Genomic DNA, 18,132 nt, shown 5'->3' with positions numbered 1-18,132 from the left:
GTTCACTTTATAAACGGGATAATTTCTGTTTGTTTCGATTTCGTTCTTTGGTTTTGTCGGAAAACAAGACTTGTTTTTGTTTAATCATGATATGGCAAAGCCCATTGTTATAAGCTATGGATCGAAAAAAAATATAATGAAAAGTATTGAAAACTTTGCGTTGTAATTTCAAGCTTAAACATCAGATAGTGAAACACCAGACAATTCATTTACTAAAAGTTTATTTGTAGTAGAAAAAATCATATCAATATTGATTGAAGATTTTTTTCAGCTATAGAAAAATGTTTGTTCGTGTATTCTTGTACTATAAGAAACTACAAGTATTTTAGTATTATTTTGTCAATTATGATTCAAAATTTTGGCACATGTTAAACTGTTTATAAAACTGTACCTTAAATGGCTGTAAAGTCAAAAAAGGTCGAAAGTCCACTAGGATAAACAAACCAGCTGCTCAAATATACAGGTAGTATGGTTTTACTAGATTTTTCGTTCGGTGTTCTTTCCAAAAATAACGTAGACTATGATTTGGTGTCATTACAATTTGGTAGGCCTAGGCTGCTTTTTCTTTTGGCTGTACATAAGAACTAATTTTTTATGGATTTGCTATTGTGTTTTGTGCTTCTTCCAGTGCTCTTCCTAGGGCTGGTGGTGCCTTGATCAAAATTAATTACAGCAGCCCCCTCCTTCTGACTCAAATATTAGCAAAGAAAAGCCAAGCCCAAGTGAACAATTAGATAAAAGCAGGGAATTCCCCAGCCACAGTTCCCTTCTAAGCTGCAACTCCTTGGGAACCCAGTTGCCCCCCCCATAGGAATGGCTCAGGCTTCTTCATCATGAGCAATTGGTTAAAGAAGTCAATAAAGACACAGAAAAAGAAATTGAAGTTTGTAAATTGACTAAAAGGATAGGCCTAAATCTGGTACCATTTAGAGAGGATGGCTAGGGGACATTTCCTAGCATAGAAATCAGTAGCCTATAAGCTACTGATACTTTCCATTGTTGTTGGCTTAGTTCTTTTACTCTTTATAAGGAAACATTATAGAACTTTGGAAACTGTACTAAAACATTTGAAATACTTCCTTTAACTGTGCCCTTATTCAGGCCACTAAATTTCATTCATCCATAATGAACAAATATAGCCTATAGCCCAAATTATATGTAAACAAAAGATTTTCTTTGTGTCACTCCTTTTTCATACCTCTAGTTCATTAGGCTATTTGCTGTTTTAATAAGACTGCCACCTAGTGGTGTTGATCTTTGTTCAGATTCTTATGATGAAACAGTTACTAACCAGTTAAATGGTCATTTGCCCAGAATAATCCAGTCTTTGCTGCCTCTTAATGTAAAAAAAAAAATGAACCAAGAGTATCAGAAAATTCCACATATTATGTATTTTTATCTACTAGGCTAATTCTAAAGATCAAGTTTTAGTAAAATAAAGAAACTTAAACAAACTAGGCCTAGTATATTTCCCATAGATATTCCAATTATATTTTTCCAAAGATATTCCTGACAAATTGACTAAGCCACTAACACAAATTTTTAATTGCATTTCAACTTCTTCAGTGTACCCACAGATATGGAAAGCAGGGTATGCTACTCCAATCCCTAAAAAAGATACTGAATCTAATGTTGATGGCATGAGACCAACCACTTGGACCCCATTGTTCAGCAAAATGTACAAAGGGTTTATAGCAAATTAGCTAAAAGCTGAAGTTGAACTACAGCTTGATCCTCATCAGTACAGTAACAGAAAGAATACATCAACATCCCTTTATCTAGTCAGTCTTTTACATTTTATTTTTAAGCATGTTGATGAGCCTTGTAAATGGCTAAACTTACAATTGATTTTATAAAGGGTTTTGATCTGATTGATCATAACATTTTAATTTCTGTGCTTTTAATGGATTTTAGAGTGAACCCTGCTGTTGTGAAAATCATTCAGAGTTTTCTAATAAATAAGTTCCAAATTTTAAAATATAGGAAGTCTTTCTCTGATCCAGAGCCAGTTTTTAGGTTCTTTTTCAAAATTCTCTTGCATGTTTAAAGGAAAGATTTACTCCTCTGCAGTTTTCTAGAGACAAGCCTAGCATATTCAGGTATATAAGCAAGTATTCAGCTAAACTATCCCCTGTGGTTTAGTCAATTACTAGAAAGCCAAGGGAATGCTCTTTGTAGTACCTGTTTCTTTGTGTGTTATCCTTAAGATTGCGACTAGCTGGTTCATCCTAGAAATATCCATTGTAGAGTCCAGGGTTATTGCATAGTATTGGTTGTTTAGTACCTTTACAATTATCTTACTTTTAATATAGCTTACCATGATCTCAATAAACTTGCTTTGTAATGGTTTCTAGCCACTTTTTTGCTTAAGACTTTGCCAAGGTACTCTTTTAGTGCAGCATCAAATTTAATGATTTTTTCCCACAAGATCTATGAAATTATAACTTGTGTTTGAAGTAACTATTTCTCTCTGTTCTCTGAACCCTGTGCTATGAGCAGCTTAGAACTGTGTATTTGCTAGCAGTCTTTCTAAAGTGTCTCTCCATTGCTATTGCTCAGATGCAAGCTTCAGTCTGTCAGTTGATAGTTTCCCTTATTTTAAACATTACCCTAAGTCAAATCACTTTAATTTTGCATCACTCCTTAGCTAAGTAATTACCTCTTCTTCCATTGCTGGTAAACTGGACTGGTGACAATGGTTATTGAAGAGACTTTGGTCCTGGTTGCACTATTGTCACATTAAAGAAGGACCTCCAAAAGTTGGATTAGCTGGCAAGTGCATGAGCACCACTTCTTCATTTTCAGCACAGCCTGACATATTACCAGTAACAAATGATACCTTGTTTTTGCTTAGGTTAATTTAAGTCTTTAAAATTCTCATCTGTTAATTCTTAAACTGGCGTTCAAGCCCTTTCCTTTTATGACTTTTATTCCTTACACATTCCCAGAGATGTAATTTTTTTCCTAAATCTTGCTTAAAAAAGTCATTTTTCTGATCAATATTATTAATAAAATAGAGTTTTTCTGAGGGAAGTAAAGAGCAAAGTTGAAACTTAAAATGAACAAAAATTATTGAAAAAGTTATTCAAAATTATTTTTTAAATTAGTTATTTTTCAAAATTATTGAAAAAGTATTCAAAAAGTTGAAACTTAAAATGAACAAAAATTATCACTTCACAGTCTATCTAGCATTTATTGATAGAATTAGCCCAAATAAACCAACTGATAACATTTCCCTATTGACCCACACCTTCCAAAGGTATAATACATGGAGTAACATGAAAAAACACATAAAATACAACCCAAATCAATATAGAAATCACAAGGAAACTAGATACATAAAAAATAAAAGAAACTAAAACAAAAAAGAAACAAGAGCTAATACTCATATGGCACTTGTGACAAGGTTGGAGCAGCTAAGAGCCTAGAGCTCATATGGTATGAGCTCTAGCAAAATTCTAAGAATCAATAGATTGATTTAAAAGGAAAATCTGAGGCTTAATTCAGGTCAGGATTTAAAATAAGAGCTCTGAGACACAAGGTCCTTCTAAATATCAAAATTGATTAAAATCCAATCACCCACTCGTAGTTAGAGTAAGTTAAAAATACCTCATTTTTTCTATTTTTCCTCTCTCTTCAGCCCTCCATATGGTCGAATCTGGGAAAACGACTTTATCAAGTCAATTTTTGCAGGTCCATGACACACCTACCAATTTTCATCGTCCTAGCACATCTAGAAGCACTGAACTCGCCAAGATTTGCAAGATTTCCGGCTCCCCCCAACTCCCCCCAATGATGCTGGATCTGGACAGAATTAAAATACGAGATCTGAGTTACAAGGTCCTTCTAAATATGAAATTTCACTAATATCTGATCAGTCCTTCTTAAGTTAAAAATACCTCATTTTTTCTAATTTTCAGAATCTAACTCTCCCCCTCACCCAACTCCCCAAAGAGGGCGTATCCATTCCAATTATGTCAATCATGTATCTAGGACTTGTGATTAGTTTTCCCGCCTAGTTTCATCTCAATCCCTCCACTCTAAGCGTTTTCCAAGATTTCAGGTTTCCCCCTCCAACTCCCCCAAATGTCACCGGATCTGGTTGGGATTAAAAAAAAAATAGCTCTGAGTCACGGTATCCTTCTAAATATTAAATTTCATTAAGATCCGATCAGTTGTTTGTAAGTTTAAATACCTCTTTTTTTAATTTTTCTGAATTAACCGTCCCCCCTCCCCAGATAGTCGAAAAAAGAAACGAATATTTCTAATTTAATCTGGTCTGGTCCCTGATGCGCCGTACAAATTTCATTGTCCTAGCTTATCGGGAAGTGCCCGAACTAGCAAAACCAGGACTGACAGACCTACCGACAGACCAACAGAATTTGCAATCGCTATATGGCACTTGGTAAATACCAAGTGCCACAAAAAACCTAAAAGGGGGGGAGAAGAAAAAAACCCTCAAAACTTGCAGAATCTAATAAAGCAGTAACATAGATAAATATGGATGCAAGCTGTCTTTATTGTTATCAGTATGTAATTTTTACTCATTCTTTTCAATGATAAAAATGTGGAGTAACCAAAGAGAGAAAAACAAACAATTAAAAAAAAAAATTGTTAATAAGAACCTGATTTTCAGTCCAAGGAGGAAAAAATAAAACAAATTTACAAAAGATAAAATAATTAATCCAGATTTCTTTTTAATTTTTCTTTCTTAAGATACATAAAATTTTAAGCTATGATACAAATATGTTTGTATGATTATAGAAAACCAGTGCTTTACTGAAAACTTTCAGTAAAGCGCAATAAAGGAACAAAGGATTGTTGCTTAAAGTTTTTTGTTTAATTCGTTATCACTTCTGCACAATGAGCTCAATCCAATTATTGGATTTTATTTTGGTTTTGAAAAGGATATTTCAGGGTTAGTTTGTAGACATGCCTGAAGAATTTATCTTGATAGTATTAGGACTAAACATTAGCTTTAGAATTTGTGTCATAGCTTAAAATTTTCTTTTGTGTAGAGAGAAATAACTGGATTTCTGGAGTTCACATTTTGGTTGATTTATTCTTCATTTTGAGCAAAAGTAAAGCATGTTTTTTTCAATTGAAAATTGGATATTACTCACTTGGTATTATAGCTGGCAAGAACAAGATATTACTAATGGATAAGGCTATCCATTATTTTTTTATGCTGTTCAGGGACTTCGTAGATATTAAAATAATAATTATTTTTCTGCTTAAGTTTTATGATAATTTTAATTGTATACTGAAAGAAACTGATGTCACAGCCAGTGTAAGACTGAAAAGCGTTGTAGATTAGTTTGTTGTTGTCAGGCTATGTACTCACTTTTGACTCCTAAATCAGTATTCTTGATTTTTATACTGGCCTTTGTGTGTTTTTAGTAAAGGGCTAGTTTTCTATAATCATACAAACAAAGGGAAATATTATGAGTTGGTTTATATGCTCTAGTATTATCAATATGTGCTAGATAAACTGTGAAGCAATAATTTTTGTTTGTTTTAAGTTTCAACTTTGCTTTCTATTTCCCTTGAGAAACTTCGTTAAAAAAAATAATCTTTACCCATTATGATTTAGATCTAATGCAGAAACAACATTGCCATTATCTTTTTTTCTGGCGAGGGGCGGCCCCTATCATATATATATATATAACAATTTCTTTTCATTTTAAGTTTTAATGTTGAGCCTTGTTTCTATTTGTTCTTTTTTTATTTGATTAGTAATGGTTTCCCCATAATACCATGTAGAATTTCTCCTGAAAAGCTCCCCCAGAAACTCCCACTGAAAAATTCCCTGTGGAAAGTCCCCTCCCCCTGCAAAAATTTTACCCTAAAAGAATGTCAAAATATTTCCCAATAACAAATACTAGGCTAAATGCAAACAGTGAGCAACTTATGTACCTTACAAACCTCTCTTTGGAGGCTGGAAGCCAAAAGAAACAATGAATTGACAAATTTGAATAACTCAGTTTAATTTGATTCTGTAATTCCAGCAGAAAATGTAAAAAAAGAGGTCAGTTTTTCTCTTATCCAGAAATTATAAGAAAAAAATCAAGCTCGAAATTGCTCAAATTTTGGCAGTTAATTGTAATTTTTGGCATAGTAGGAAAAACAGCATTGGTTAAGAATTACTTTAGTCAGTCTTAAGAAAGACAGGTTCTACACATAATCGTACAGAAGGTACACAACTGAAAAAAAAAAATGTCTGATGAGGACTTGAACCTTTCAGAGTTTTATTCGCCAATGAATATATGCTGGAAATATAATATTCTTGATCCCCCTCGAAAGGCTTCATGGCCAACGATACAAGGGGAATAGAAAAAAAAATTAATATAGGCAACAACTAATAAAAGAGAACAATAGCCAAACAACATATAAGATTAAAAAGAGCCCATGCCAGAGGTCTGGGAGTCAAAGTCCTGAGAAATCATAAAAAAAAAGAAAAAAAAGAAACAGTGGACACCAACTCCTCAGAGGAAAAATAAATGCAAAACAAAATGCTATTCTTTTTGATTCTTAACTAAGTGGTCCTTAAGAATCTTTTTAAATGTCGTAAACGAGTGGCATCTCTGTACTGAAGAAGGTGGGAAATTCCAGACCTGTTGTGATGCAACAAGGAGATTGAAATCTGACCGTATAGTGTCGGTTGGAGTCATGCAGATATTATGTGAAGAACAAATGCTATATGGAACTGAATCAGAAATAAACACAGGAGTTTTTGAAGAGATTTTGGAAGATTCCCATGAAGCTGATGAGACAAAAGAAGCACAAGAAAGAATACCAATAGACTGTGGAGTTAATAACGGTTTCGGTGAGGAATAGTTGGTGTCCATAACCTGACGCTATGCTTTATTGTACATGACAGAAAGTGACCGCAGTATAGAAGGAAAAGTAGACATCCATACAATGGGGTGATACGAAACATATTACTGGAGAACGCAGAAAAAAATAAGCTCCAGAATAGATCCAGTAAATGTGTGTTGGAGTTTTTGAATGATACCCGAACTCCATGAGACCTCAACCCTATTCATGGCTCTATGGTTTCTAAACAAAAGGTTCTCATCAAGCAGGATACCAAGAAACCGGACCACCTGATTCTCTGGTCTACACAAGGAGCCTTGAGACACATGAAGGTATATAAGCTGAGGGAAAGCCTAAAGACGATCGTCCCTTATGAGTATGCACAAAACGATCTGCCTCAAACTCAGAAACAGAGCTCAAGACCATTGACTTTAAGCTTGAGGGTCCAAGATAGGCTCTGGAATCACTACGGGTAGTTGTAAAGCTTGCACAGGAAGCAGTTGTATTCCCTATATTAGCAAAAAATAATCGACTCTCAGCGTTGTTGGAACTGAAGGGAGAGAGGGAAATCGGTCTAAAAACCGAATTAATTATATACCATGTCTTCTTTACATCCTTTCCACCTTCAGAAAATTTGCTATGATAATACTGAGACTTGGCCTTCCGACACAGAGAATTTGTTCCTATAGGCCTTGAGCCGTTGATGATGAGCTGCAGATGATGAAGCCTAGTAAAGTCTCCACAAACAATTTTTCCTTATCCAGCTTCTATGGAGACCTGGATTCATCCATTGATTTAGGGGTGCTATCCTTTTCGAAGATTGAGGTGCTGGACTCTGATGGCAAACTTCTAGGATACATTCTTTCACTAAATCATAAAAAATAGCCGACAAATCAAACGAACGGATAAAATCCATATCAGAAACCAAACTATCTCATGGCTGATCAGTCAGACGAGAATTAAGTAGACTCAGCTCAGTATCACCAAAGCGCGAAAATGGGAGATTAGATGGTGATACTATACGCTGCGCCTAATCAGCACTCTTATATCAGGGAACAGCAGGAAAATGATCAGAAATATCACTAACCATTACCAAACTATCTAAAACATCTAGTGACGGAAAAATATTGTCAATAAAAGACGCATGCGTCTCAGTAACTCGGGTTGGGATACAAACTGAAGGTAGAGTTCCTGAAAGAAGCATCATTGACAAAAATTTATAGCTGAAGTAGAATTTTGATCCAACAGGTTGAGGTCAAAATACCCCCTAAGGATTAATTCACTGGGATGGTTTGACTGAGTCCAAAATCTCTTCCAGAATCTTCATAAACGAAGTTACAGATTCACTAGGGGACCTGTAAACCAAACCTACAGCTAAATCCTTACCCCCTGACCTAATTTCAATAAAAAGGGAGGAAAAAATTCCTTCGTCATTTCTGTTCCATTCACTACTTTGGACATTTTATGCAAGACCATCGGCAATTTAAAGGGCAAGGCCGCCATGTGTTCCCTGTCCAGCTTCTCCATATCTAGGAATATCTAAAATCATATCCTTATTTGTATCAAGGAAAGAACATAATCCAATTATATCAGGAGTTCCACCAATAATGATCCGTTTCAGCTCTTCAAAGGACGAGCCAAGTCCCTGAATATTAAAGTGAAGCACAGAGAAAATGTGTATATTTAAATATATATATATATATATATATATATATATATATATATATATATATATATATATATATATATATATATATATATATATATATATATATACATATATATACATATATATATATATATTTAAAATTCTGCTAGACGTGGTTAGTCTGGAGTGGTTGTGGTTAGCATGCTAGAATTGAGATCCTATGCGCGAGGACAGGGGTTCGGGTCCTGGTTATTTGGTTTGGAACGGGGATCGATGCCATAACTCTGTCAGTGGTTATGGTTAGTATGCATTTAATAGCAGAAAATTTGCTTTTCTTAGCTGAATTAGGATCATTATCCTTCTGATTTCTACTTCCAACTGAATTATTAGTTATACTTTCAATATCTAAAGGATTATTTTGTAACTCAACAAAATGTTCCCCCAGAGAGTTGATACCACCCTGGTTGCCAAAAGAAGTTGTCATTATACTTAGGGTGGATGGCAAATCTGCTCTGCAACCAATTTTTAGGGTTTTCATTATTTTTAGGTTTAGTCCATTTCATTAGAGTTTCAACCTCCTGGACCACAGATGTTATATAATGCTTTTGAAAATCGCTTCAGGAAGAGGAATTTCAAAATAATATTAAAAAAGAGGAAAACGGGTGAAATATTCCAAAGAGTCCTAGAGCACCATAAAATCTTAAAATTCATTAGGACTCCCTTTCGGCTATGCAACCAGAGTTCGGTAGTTCGGTACTAAGGTCGATTTGGAATAGTATACATAGAATTTAACGTGTTGTTAGCTTCAAACCCCCCAAGGCTAGTATAAAACGTCTGGATATAATTTTAGGTTTTCAATTTCATTTTACACTTGTTAGTATTTTGGAACTACCGAGATGAGTATCAAATAGTAATTTTACCATTTATAAGATATTGGCAGAGGGCCAATGAAGCGAATAAAGCCCTAGGTTTAGATAATATAACAGTTTGCTAATGCTATAAATTAGGGTAGAAACAATTGTTGTACCATTTTGACCAGTTTGTGCTGCAAAGTAGCTATGTCAAACAAAGTCGCGGGAAACCACCGCAAAGATTATATTTCAATATTCTGAGAGGGTTTTAAGCATGCTGTTTGGATTTTCTCTATATATAGAAGAGTTTGAAATGTTACATCTATTATCGTGGCTTGTGGAGCTGTTTTTAACAATATCCTCTTGCATATTATAAATGCTGGCTCTAACAAGGCAAAAATACTATCACTGCAGTGGAGGTTTTGGCCTCGTGCCCCCGGGGCAAAATTTCGATTAGCTTCTCTTCCCTGTCTTTCACCAAATTTTCAGGCCTAATTTTAACAGAATTTTCATTTATTAACTAAATAATTTTCAATTTATTAATTAATTATTGATTACTTTTAAGTATTTATTCATTTTGATTAATTCTTTTTTATGATTTGATTATCATAATTTTTATTAATTTATTTCAATATTGTAAAATTGATAATTTACTAGTTATTTTCATTTAGTAACTGTGCCCTCTACTTTATCCTAATAAAGAAAAACTTCAAAAATTACAGAATGATTATAACTGTTAGATTATTTATTGGAAATTTTGTGCCCATAAAATTTCAGCGTCCGAGGCAAATACCCCCACTGTCCCCATAACCGCCTCTGCACCACTGTAGATTCTGAGATTTCCCATCTACTAAATAACTCTACTTTCCCATCTACTTTATCTACTAAATAATCTTCGAGTTTTGCGCTGAATAGGCATAGATTTATCGCTTTGACACTTATTGATAATAGTATGCTCGTTTTCCTTAATTGGAGAGTCGCATTTAACCACCCTGCGCTGCAAAACAAAAATTCTGCTCCTGTATGCCCAATTTACTCAATTGTGGAGTCGCGTTTAGCCATCTTGTGCTGCAAAAAAAAAAAAAAAGAAGAAGCTGCAAAAAAAGAAAAAAAAAGAAGCATAGCGATTATGAAATGGAACACTATAGCCAGCAATGAATGATGGCACTAACAAGACTGAAATTGAGAGAAAGCTGAGATAGTCAATCAGTGTTAAAACTAAACTTCCATATTTTGTTATGCATTCGCATGTTTCTCTCTTTAAGTGTGCATGGGTTGTGTGTCCGTTTTCCTCAATTGCGGTGTTTTCCTGTATTCGCTGCTTTTAACAAGGATATTAAATACTTAGTGATATTATAGCATCAGTGAAAGAAGTATTTGTAATGGATTTCTTAATGAAACCGTCTTATACTATATGCTCAATTTCAGTTATGGATATAAGAAAAAATGACGGAAAATCAACAAGGCGCACTAAATCTTTCAAAGAAGTAAAAGACGATTTTTTGGAAATCTTAGGAGGTTTTAAACAGCAAAAGGTAAAAAAAATTATTTTTGCTTGACCCAAAAAGGAATTTTCGCAATTTTTTTATTTTATTTTGTTAACTTGCACGTTGACTATTTAGCTTCAGATATAAGCGAAAAGAATGTTTTTCACTTTCTTTGGGTACTTTTTTGTAAACTTTGGATTTTCAAATTGTAGTTTCGATGCTTGGTTTATTGTTTATTTTTTTTAGTTTCGAATAGGAATAATTTGCATAAGAGTTTCTGAAATGCCTCCAAGTCAGACAAAAGGACAAATACAATAACGCAGGTGACCAAAAACTGGTAACGAAAGTTTTACAGCTATTATGTGGGAGCTTCAATTAGCAAAAGTTGGAAAAGAGCAAGAACTTTTTTTGTAGTTTCTAGACACGGCTGTGTACAAGGAGGAGGCTACTGGTTTTACCCCTTCCCCTACGAAAATTGTTCTTCGACTGGTGAAAACGTAGAAAAAATGCATATGGCTATAGACAAATTTTTGAAGCATTAAGTTTTTTCTCACCTCCTCTCTTCCCGAGAATAAAAATAACTAACCCCATAAACAAAAATGCTGCATACGGCCTTGTTTCTAAGATTCATTCAAAATTCAACGGTTTTTTAGATTATTTATTATGTGTATCCTGAAACTAGTAGTGAGTAATTAATGAATAATCAATTAAAATTCGAAAAGAACAGAAATCGTTAGAAACAAGAATTTTTTTTTACAAACAGGAGTACTGTAGGCTTACTGCGAGCACATTTTTCTATATTTTCGTTTTGCCTTAATTGGAAATTGAAAGGTAATGTCGTCATGTCTATTTTTTTAATTACTCGCATCTGAACGAAACCTAATAATGAGTCGCAACTGCATGTCTACGATAATTTGTCAACGCCTGTTTCAAAATTTTATTATGGCACTTGGTGTTTACCAAGTGAGATGTAGCGATCGCAATTTCTGTCCGTCTGTCGGTCCCAGTTTTGCTGGTTTGGGCACGTCCAGATAAGCTAGGACGATGGAATGTGGCAGGCATATCAGGGACTAGACCAAATTAAATTAGAAATAGTCGTTTCCCCGATTTGACCATCTGGGGGGGGGGGAGTGGGGGGACGGTTAATTCGGAAAAATTAGATAAAATGAGGTATTTTTAACTTACGAGCGGGTGATCGGATCTTAATGAAATTTATTATTTAGAAGGATATCGTGTCTCAGAGCTCCTGTTTTAACTCCTGACGGGATCCGGTTACATTGGGGGGAGTTGAAGGGGGGTACCTGAAATCTTGGAAAATGCTTAGAGTGTAGAGATCGAGATGAAACTTAGTGGGAAGAATAAACATATGTCCTACATATGTTATTGACATAACCGGACTAGATCCGCTCTCTTCAGGGGAGTTGGGGGATTTGCTAATTTGAGCACTTCCAGATAAGCTAGGACGATGAAAGTCGGTAGGCGTATCAGGGACCAGACTACATTAAATTAGAAATAGTCTCTTCCCAGATTTGACCATCTAACGGGGGAGGGGGAGCGAACAAGACAGTTGAGAAGAATTTTATTTGTCGATAAAACAAATGATTGTTCTTCTTAAGTATGGTTTGTGGTCTAGGGGTATGATTCTCACTTGGGGTGCGAGAGTTCTCATGTTTGAATCTCGAACCACCCCAGTTTTTACATGAAGAAGATCCGAAACTAGATACGTGATCAATATAGCGATCGCTGAAAGTTGGCAGGGGTATCAGGGACCCGACCAGCTTAAATTAGAAATAGTCACTCCCCCTATTTGACCATCTTGGGGGGGGGGGGTGGAAGGACGGTTAGTTTGGAAAAATTAGAAAAATGAGGTATTTTTTAACTTACGAACGAGTTATCGGATCTCAATGAAATTTGATATTTAGAAGGACCTCGTGTATCAGAGCTCTAATTTTATACCCCGACATGATCTGGTGACATTGGGAGGAGTTGGAGGGGGAAACTGGAAATCTTGGAAAACGCATAGAATGGAGAGATCGTAATGAAACTTAGTGGGAAGAAGCTCTTGGCTCTTCCGATCTCGTCACAAGTGCCATATCAGCTCTTGGCTCTTGTTTTGTTTTAAACACCAGATCTAAAAATTAGGACCATCCTACTCATTTGTGAATATGTGAGGCTTTTTTTGAGGCTGTTTGTGGCTGAGAAGGTAATGTCTAACCGAGAGAACAGTCTAAATAAGCGTTTAATGTAACAATCATAATCGCTGTTTCCTATTCTCGTTACGCCACTTTGAGCTGCCATGTGGTGTATAGGGACTAAGCAAAACGTCTTAGATGTCACGTTGCTTGTGTAATTTCATATTTGAGTCTTATGTTCATTCTTATGCGTCATTTTCGTAAAAACATTCGACATGTACCAATACGATGTTTTTATAACCATTTCAGAGATGTAGTTAGAAAATATACCTTCAAAAAATAGATACATCGAAAATTAGAAAATATATTCTTCAACAATAAACTTTTCTGCATCAAGAATATATCAATGTACAAAATAATTACGAAAATCTTAAAATAAAGCAGAAAAGTTGATTTGTGTCGAGTAAGCTTTAAGAGAAAGGTAAAAAATTACTAGAAATACTGGAAAAATGTAACATTTTTGGAGTTATAGACTCCTAACTTCTGCTATTTTTGTCTTAATGTAAAGCAGAAACACCACCAAAAATTATGTAGGCTATCTTTGGGATTCAGAATATATGCTATCTTATATTTATAGCCAACAAATTTTTTATGTTTTTTGAGTTTTTTTGTGTAACCCCCCTCCCCTCTCCGGAAAAAAAATACTGGATATGGCCCGGATAGGTTGGGCAGATACAACCGCCCCGAAAAGATTGATGTGGCTCAGTTGCTTTTTCTGCAATGAAAATCTTTGAATCTACTCACATTTTAAGTTGAAGGTAAAAAAAAGTCCTACATTTTAAAGATATTTTAGAAAATTTACAATATATTGGAGGATGTAATGAAAATATATACTTTAAAGACTCATGTATTAAGCTGATGATTCATTTCGTTTATGGGTTAGGGACGAATATTTTTTAAACTAACGTCATAATTAGAAGAATCAAATTCTTTGGACATTACTAAATTTTTCCTGCCCTCAAAAGTGCTAATCTACAAAATTAGATATATTGAAACTATGGATGAGATAACATGTTTTCAGGCACGGAACTTGGGTTGTATGTGTACGCCTCTAGAACCTACACTACACTATGGAAGTGTTAGCCGGGTGTCTTGATATTTCGGTCTCTTTTAAATGACGAAACTATTAAACAAGTACTTTCAGGACCATAGCCAGGATTTGTTTTCGAGGGGAGGGGGTACAAAAGATTTTTTTCTAGGGGGGTACAAAAAACCTTAAAAACACTTCAAAAATTGCTTATATTCATTTTTGTTACGTTTTTACGAGTCGGACAAACCTTTCGAGGAGATTTGAACACCCCAACCCCCCTGGATACGTCTTCGAGTGCTCTGGTCTGAAAGTCCATGTCAAATTACATTATTTACAATGATCGGCGGTAGACTAATTGAGAAACTGGTTTACGCATGTGATATTATGGAAATTAATGGCCTTGAGCACATTCATTTTAGCGAACACTAATGACACTAATCGTTCTTAGCAATTGAAGCCTTTAAGATAATCTTTAATGCAACCAAACCTAGGTTATGCTGGTATCTAGAGACCCTGTGCCAAGAACTGTGGAGATAACAACTAAAGGCAAGCCAGTTGGAAGGATCAATCCCTTCATTTACCTAGGCCGCCTCATTACCCTAACAATAATCACTCGAAATTACTTGTTGCATGGCTAGCTGGAGCTTCAAGGGCCTACTACCAATCTGGAAAAGCAAAGTACTGTCGACGTCTTTGAAGGTCCGTAAAAAGACTAGTTTTAAAGACTCTTTTGTACAGGTTTTTTGTTGTGGGGGGACTTCATTGTTACTAATTACTAGTTTCGGCGCAATGGTTCTCCTGTCCTCTTGTGTTTAACATTTTTCGAAGTTATTCCATTATTCATTCATTTCAATTTTTTGTTAATTAAAAGAGGGCCTTTCCGAAGCCAAGAGCGGGGGGTTAGGGGGGCGGCAGCCCCCCACAACAAAAAACCTGTACAAAAGGGTCTTTAAAAGCGGGGCGTTCGGGGGGCGGCAGCCCCCCAACTGCCTCTCCTAATTCCTGTACGTTTTAAGGTTCGACTTTGGGACGCAGCCTCTTTAACTCTTTAAGAAAACGAAGTTTTTTTCATATTATTTCTGTACGTTTTTCTACAATCCATGGTGGATGTAATTTAATAATAATTTTCCATGTTTATTTTCTCGCTTTCTGTATCAATAAATTCAAACTGACAAAATTATCTAATTTTGATAATTTTAATAGTTTAGCTGCTTAATTAAAAATTTAGCAGCTAGTGGTTTTTACCCACTCGCCTCCGGTTTATGGGCCCAGCGCGCTTCCACTGCGCCAAGCTGCTGTTATGCTTGTTATCAAACAAGTTATTACAATAGAAAATTTCACCAACGGCTTCAATTAGGAAATCAATTTAAATGGTTCTTTTAACTTGCTTCCATCAAGCCTTACCCCCGCTTCAGTATAAATTCTTGTGAACATTCCAGTATATAATTCTGATCACATGTTTCCATGTTTATTTTCTCCCTTTCTGTATCAATAAATTCAAACTGACAAAATTACCTAATTTTACAAATTTTAAAAAATTAGCAGCTAGCGGTTTCGATCCACCGACCTCTGGGTTATGGGCCCAGCACGCTTCCGCTGCGCCAAGCTGCTGTTAGTGTAAGAATTTTTCAAACAAGTGATGTTATTACAAGAGAAAATTTTTACCTTCAATGGGGAAATGGGTTTTTCTTAGCTAGAAAATCGGGGGGTTAAGATTTTCCGACGAAACTTTCCAGGAAAATTGCTCGGAGAATTCCGCGTCGAATGAGTCTTCGTACGCCCAGATCCGATGTCGGCTGTAACCTGTAGGCGTCTCAGAAAAAAAACAAAAGGAGAATATGAACATTAAGTGGCTATGCGTGGTTTCTGGAAAACAGGGAAGGAGTTATCGGATCGAGCTGAAATTTCGCGGATTAGCTCCTGGGCCCTAGAGGACCTTAACTTGTGAATTTCAGCCCGATCGGACAACGTTAAAGGGGGGCTGGGGTTGACGGGTCAAAACTTTCGGCCAGATTTTCCCCATGAAAGAAAATTCGGAGGGGGATGAAATTTGGCAGGTTTCTTAGTTGGAGCTCGGGCTACGAAATGCATCCCTCCCCATCCCTCTGCGACCACTGGAACCAAAGATCGCTTAACATTGTCGTGGTTCGCCTCTTTAAAGAGGCACGAGTGTGCCTCCTTGATTCCACTTCCTTCGATTGACAAACTTGCCGACAAAGTGAGAATGAATTTCACTATCAAACCACAAATCTTAACAGCTTTTGATGATAACTAGTCCCCTAGTAGAAGTCGCTATCGGACCATTTGTCTTTGACATTTTTTCAACTCAAAGTGATTTTTAAGGTATTGCATCCTCACCAAACGTATTGTCAAATTGTAGTGTAGAAAGCAAGGCATTGAAAAGGGTAGGCTACATCCCCTTTATATACGGAATATTTTCTCTTCGTTTTAACTTTTAATCTTGCTCTTTATTTTAAGTTGAAAAACTTGTTTTTTAATTTAATTTCTTATTGTTTTTCAAATAATTCTGGGAAATCCGCCTCCAACTCCAAGAAAAATCCCTGTCCCCATACCAAAAATTGCTCCATGGAAAGTTCCTCTCATGTAACCCCCCCCTTCCCCCGAAAATTCCTCCCGAGTAATTGCCTGGGGGTAGTTCCGCCTGGAAATTGTCTTTAGCCTACTTTCATTAAAAAAACTGGTCTTTTTTTTTATTTCTGATCGGTTTTCAAATCATGCCGGAAATCCCCCTTCGTAGGATTTTTTTTTTTTACGTGAATCTTCCCCACTTCCATTGAAATTTTCTCTGTAGAAAGTTCATCTATGGACGATTTTTTTTCGGCATAAACCCCCGCGGAAAAATCCTCCCAACAATTCCTCTGGAACAACTATATGTAAAATTAAGTCAGCAAAGAGAAAATAGGACAAAGCAAAAAAATTGGTAGCAATTCTTGAAAATTCCCACTTGTGAAATTTTCCATGGTAAGTTTTGCCCAGGAAAATCCCCACAGAGTAATTTTCCACGTGGAAAATTCCATGTGAAAAAATCCCTCTCCCCTACAAAAGTGTCCGTATGCTTTCCAGTAACAAATACTTCATGTAAACAATGGCCAAACTTACAGCCCTTTCCCTGGGAGCTGTGGGGGCTGGGGGAGATTCGTATGATCCCAAGAGGCATAGTTATTGAGCCTTTAAACTATGCTGAACAAAATGGGTAACTATGCTGAACAAAATGGCTATCTCAAAAATTCTAATCGGATGACGTTGGGGGGAAAAGGAACGTGGGAGGGGGGCTAGTTGATTTTCAGTCTTTTTGGTCACTAAAAAAGGGCACTAGAATTTTAAATTGACGCTCAAAAGAGCCCTTTCCCGGTCTACTTAGACAATTGGTTTGATACGATTTTCCCTAAAAAATAAAAAAAACAAATAAATAAACGTGCATCCGGGATCTAGCTTTGGCAAAAAAAAAACCTTACAAAATTCCACGTTTTGCAGATGAGAGGTTGAAACATCTACAATAGGGTTTTCTCTATTTAGGGCGTTTCTTTCTTTTTTGGGAACCAGGTAAATTTTCTTTGGCTCGTTGCTTTTGATGAGTAAGGTTGAGCTCAATGAGTTTTATATGTCTTGAATCAGCTTAAAAACATAATTCTTTTATGTATATCTTTTGTATTTTTTTTTTAGAGTTTGGCTACTATTGGGCTGAGTCGCTCCTCACTTATAGTTCTTTACGAATCTTTGCTGGTACCGTTTCTAAAGTACCTACTACTAAATTATGAACACTCAAGGCACGTACGTACGCAGGAATTTTTTGTGAGGAGTCTCAGTAATGATGATGAAAATCTAATTTGATGATTCAGATCTAATTTGAATCTAATTTTGATAATTTAAAATTTCTTTCCCGCGTACGGGCTTATATCTTTTATACTCATTTTCAAAGTACTTGATGAAAATATTTACTTGGGTCCTATGCTTTATGTCTGAGTTGACACCCTTTGTCGAATCCTCCCATGAAAAAATCCCCCCTCACATGGAAAAATCCCTCCCACCCTTCAGGAAATTACTCTAGCAGAAAATCCCTTTCGGTAATTTCCCTCTGAATTAAATT

At 35.8% G+C, this 18,132-nt stretch overlaps 1 protein-coding gene across 3 annotated transcripts in view; it reads left to right on the top strand.

The window, feature by feature from the left end:
* Positions 1–322: 322 nt before the first annotated feature.
* Positions 323–18,132, top strand: part of LOC136041862 (rap guanine nucleotide exchange factor 1-like) — a 160,724-nt gene continuing 142,914 nt past the window's right edge. Inside the window, exons 1-2 of one of the 3 annotated variants that reach the window (XM_065726637.1) lie at positions 323–463; positions 10,744–10,850. In XM_065726637.1, coding sequence (XP_065582709.1) covers positions 10,746–10,850 — 105 coding nt within the window. In that variant the 5' untranslated portion in view covers positions 323–463; positions 10,744–10,745. Of the gene's footprint in view, positions 464–3,796; positions 3,841–10,743; positions 10,851–18,132 lie in introns of those variants that run through there. The other 2 variants (XM_065726638.1, XM_065726641.1) reach the window with 2 other exon arrangements.

Source organism: Artemia franciscana, unplaced genomic scaffold (assembly GCF_032884065.1).
Source record: "Artemia franciscana unplaced genomic scaffold, ASM3288406v1 PGA_scaffold_47, whole genome shotgun sequence".
In the NCBI taxonomy this organism is placed as follows: domain Eukaryota; kingdom Metazoa; phylum Arthropoda; class Branchiopoda; order Anostraca; family Artemiidae; genus Artemia; species Artemia franciscana.
Note: the sequence above shows the minus strand (reverse complement) of the source record. Positions and strands in the feature narration are given on the sequence as shown.